Below are 3,070 nucleotides of genomic sequence, written 5' to 3'. Positions count from 1 at the left end.
GTGTGTGTGTGTGTGTGTGCGCGTGCGTGCGTGCGTGCGTGCGTGTGCGTGTGCGTGTGCATGCACGTGCGTGCGTGCGTGCGTGCGTGTGTGTGTGTGTGTGTGTGCGTGTGTTCGTATGCATGTGTGTTTGTGTACCGTTCGTGCTGATGTTTACACTAAATGATCACAAAAGCCACAGGGCACGATACACATGCGTGCTTGCACTTGCAACCTGGCACAACCCCTGGCCGGCACGATTGCCACAGCGACGCGCTCGTGGCCCTCACGTCTGCGCCCGCATCTCCAATCGGGTTGCCAGCCAGCACCAGCCGCGACAACAGGGCATGGGCCCCGACGCCGTCCAAGGGCCCGCCCTGCGGGCCGTCCCCCGCCCCAACCGGCTGCTGCTGCGCGCCGCCCGGCGCCGCCGCGCCCGCCCCCGCCGCGCCTGCGGCGGCGGCCCCTGCGTCCGACGAGCAGCGGCGCCGCGCGGCGCAGGGCGGATCGTGCAGCAGGGACACGAGGCAGAGGGGCGCGTCGGGCCCCAGGCGGTTGGCTGCCAGGTCAAGGGCGGTGACGCCCCGGCAGCAGGGCTGCAGCAGCGCGGCGGCGAGGAGCTGCGGGGGGCAAACGGAGCGCAAGGGGTACCGATCAGATGCAAAAAGCGGCCGCAGGCCAGAAACCATTTTGGGGACAGAAAGGCAAGGATACCTACTCAGCACACTGTGCCACTGTTCTTTGAATAAATCGTGGGGGCCCCACCGAGGCTTCCGCAAGCGTCAGGCTGCTGCCCCCTTCAGGCCGCACCTGCAGCGCCGCGCCGTCCAGCCCGTCGTTGCGCAGCGACAGGGCCCCCAGCTGCGGCATGCTGCCCAGCGCCTGCGCCAGCGCCGGGACCTGCGGGGGGTCGTTGCAGAGCGTGAGGATGCGCGACGGCGCAACAAAGATTGGATGATGTGTGCGTGGGCCTGCGGGACGCTTGCTTTGCATTCCCTTGCTGTCACTATCCACAGCACACGAGCGCCGCGCTTGCTGACGCATGATATCCCACGGGCCCCTGCTTCAAAACATATGCACGCATAAATTTGCCCCATGCGCCACCCAGCCTGCACCCACCTGCGCAGGCCCCGCCAGGGCGTGGCTCAGGTCGAAGCTCCGCCCCGCCCCCTGCCTGCTGTACCGCTTCAGCAGCCGCCCCACGTCCCCAAATCCATAGTTTGGCGGCAGGTCGCCGGGCGGGGGCGGCTGGTGCGCGATGGCGTCGTCGATGTCATCTGCAGACGGCACCTTCAGACGCCGCGCGCCGCCGGCTGCGACGAGTCGCTCAAAGTCAAAGCGGCAGGCTTGCCCCTCCTGCTGCTGCTGCTGCTGCTGCTGCTGCTGCTGCTGCTGCTGCTGCTGCTGCTGCTGCTGCTGCTGCTGCTGCTGCTGCTGCGACGACTGTTGGCGCGCGGCGGCGCCTCGCGGCGACATCAGCACGCGCGGCCGCTGCCGCTGCTGCGACGCGGGCCGCGCCGCCCTCGCGCCGACGATCGGCCAGCCCAGCGCCTGCGCGGCGAGCGGCGCCGGCGATATGGCCGCCAGCTGCCTCGGCGAAAGGACACTGTGGTGGTCTGGAGGGTAGAGGCCGGGCGCCGCGCTGACGCAGCGGCGCTGCAGCTGCGGGCGGGGCGATGCGCGCAAGCTTACGCGTTGTCGGAGTTGCGGGGCCAATAGAGCGGCCCTCATGAACGGCTTGAATGCATTGCGCCTCCTTGCAAATGCTCGTCAACTGTCAATCCAACTGCGCTGCTGCGCCAGCTTTCGCCCACTTGCCTGGTCCAGAGGCTGCTGCGCACACGCGCTAGACGTGTTGGCGACGCTCATGCGCCCCCAGCCGCCCGACGACGCCCGTTCCTCTGCGCGCCACCGCCGCACGCGTGCGCTCTCGAGCAGCCGCGCGCGCAGCGGCGACGTGCGGCTGCCGCGGCCGTGCAGCAGAGACTGCAGGGGGTCGGGGACGCCGCCGGCGCTCGTCACGCGCCGCTGCTTGGCTGCGCCACCAGCTGGCGGCTCAACCCCTTGAACATTAGCGGCGGCAGGCGCCCGCGAGCTTGTTGGCCGGGTCGGGCCTGCGCCCGCCGTCGCCGGCCTGCTCGCGCCCGCGGCAGGGGTCGCGCCTTTGTTGGCGGCCCGCGCGCCGCGCTTGCCGGCCGCCTGCGGCGGCGGCGCAGGCTTCGATGGCAGCGTCTCAAAGGCGCTCGCCAGCAGCAGCTCCGCCTTTGAGTAGTGGGACGCCACCACAGGGGGCGCAGTGATGGCTTTGACCTGCAGGTGCACCGCCTCTGCGGCCGCCGGCAGCGGCAGCAGGCCGGGGCCGGGACCGGGGCGCCTCGATTGCGACGGCGGGCGCGGCCCCTGCTGCTCCGCCTCGAGGCCGCGCCTGGCCCGCTCCGCCGCCGCCGCGGCCGCCGCGCTCGGCGGCGCCGGCACCGAGCCCAAGACCGTCAACAGCACCCCGCCGCTGCAGCCTTGCCCCATCCGCGCGGCGGACCCGGTAACATCACCACTGCTCACAGCGTCCTGCCCCGGCGGCTCCCGGCCAAAGGCGTGCGCCACCTGGCGCAGCGGGAAAATCTGGGTGGCCGTCCGCAGCGCTGGGGGCTCTGGACTCGAGGAGCGCTGCCGAAGGGAGGGGGGCACCGACGCCGCCGTTAATCATCACCGATCCCATCCTGAATGGCGGCAGACAGAACTCCTGCCAGGAGTGCAGCACAGTGTGCCGCATACGGCAGGCAAGTACGGAACCACAGCCCTACAATGCAAACAGACATGCACACGAGCATGGATACTACAGCCCCTGCGACACGGCACGCTGCACCGTGTGCCGAGGCCCGCGCGCGCCGCCCAGGCATCCCGTTGACCGTCAAAGTTCAGTGGCTGCATGCATGCTGGCGCACCAGCTGCGCGCAGGCTCACCACCAGGATGTGCGACAGCATCGCCTCCTCTTCCTCCTCCAGCCCGTCACCCTCAATTGACGCCCGCGGGCTGTGGAGTGGCAGCGCCGCAGTCGCCGCCACGCGCCCGCCGGCCGGCGTGACGCCGCGG

At 70.6% G+C, this 3,070-nt stretch overlaps 1 protein-coding gene across 1 annotated transcript; it reads right to left on the bottom strand.

Moving 5' to 3' along the window:
• Window positions 1–158: 158 nt before the first annotated feature.
• On the bottom strand, window positions 159–1,455 carry MNEG_10191 (hypothetical protein; the record flags this gene model as incomplete). Its single annotated transcript, XM_014041339.1, has 3 exons — window positions 159–599; window positions 790–879; window positions 1,099–1,455. 3 exons carry the CDS (start codon window positions 1,453–1,455, stop codon window positions 159–161), a joined length of 888 nt encoding a protein of 295 aa, XP_013896793.1.
• Window positions 1,456–3,070: the final 1,615 nt, after the last annotated feature.

This window comes from Monoraphidium neglectum (assembly GCF_000611645.1).
Source record: "Monoraphidium neglectum strain SAG 48.87 unplaced genomic scaffold scaffold02216, whole genome shotgun sequence".
NCBI classification, from domain to species: Eukaryota; Viridiplantae; Chlorophyta; class Chlorophyceae; order Sphaeropleales; family Selenastraceae; genus Monoraphidium; species Monoraphidium neglectum.
Note: the sequence above shows the minus strand (reverse complement) of the source record. Positions and strands in the feature narration are given on the sequence as shown.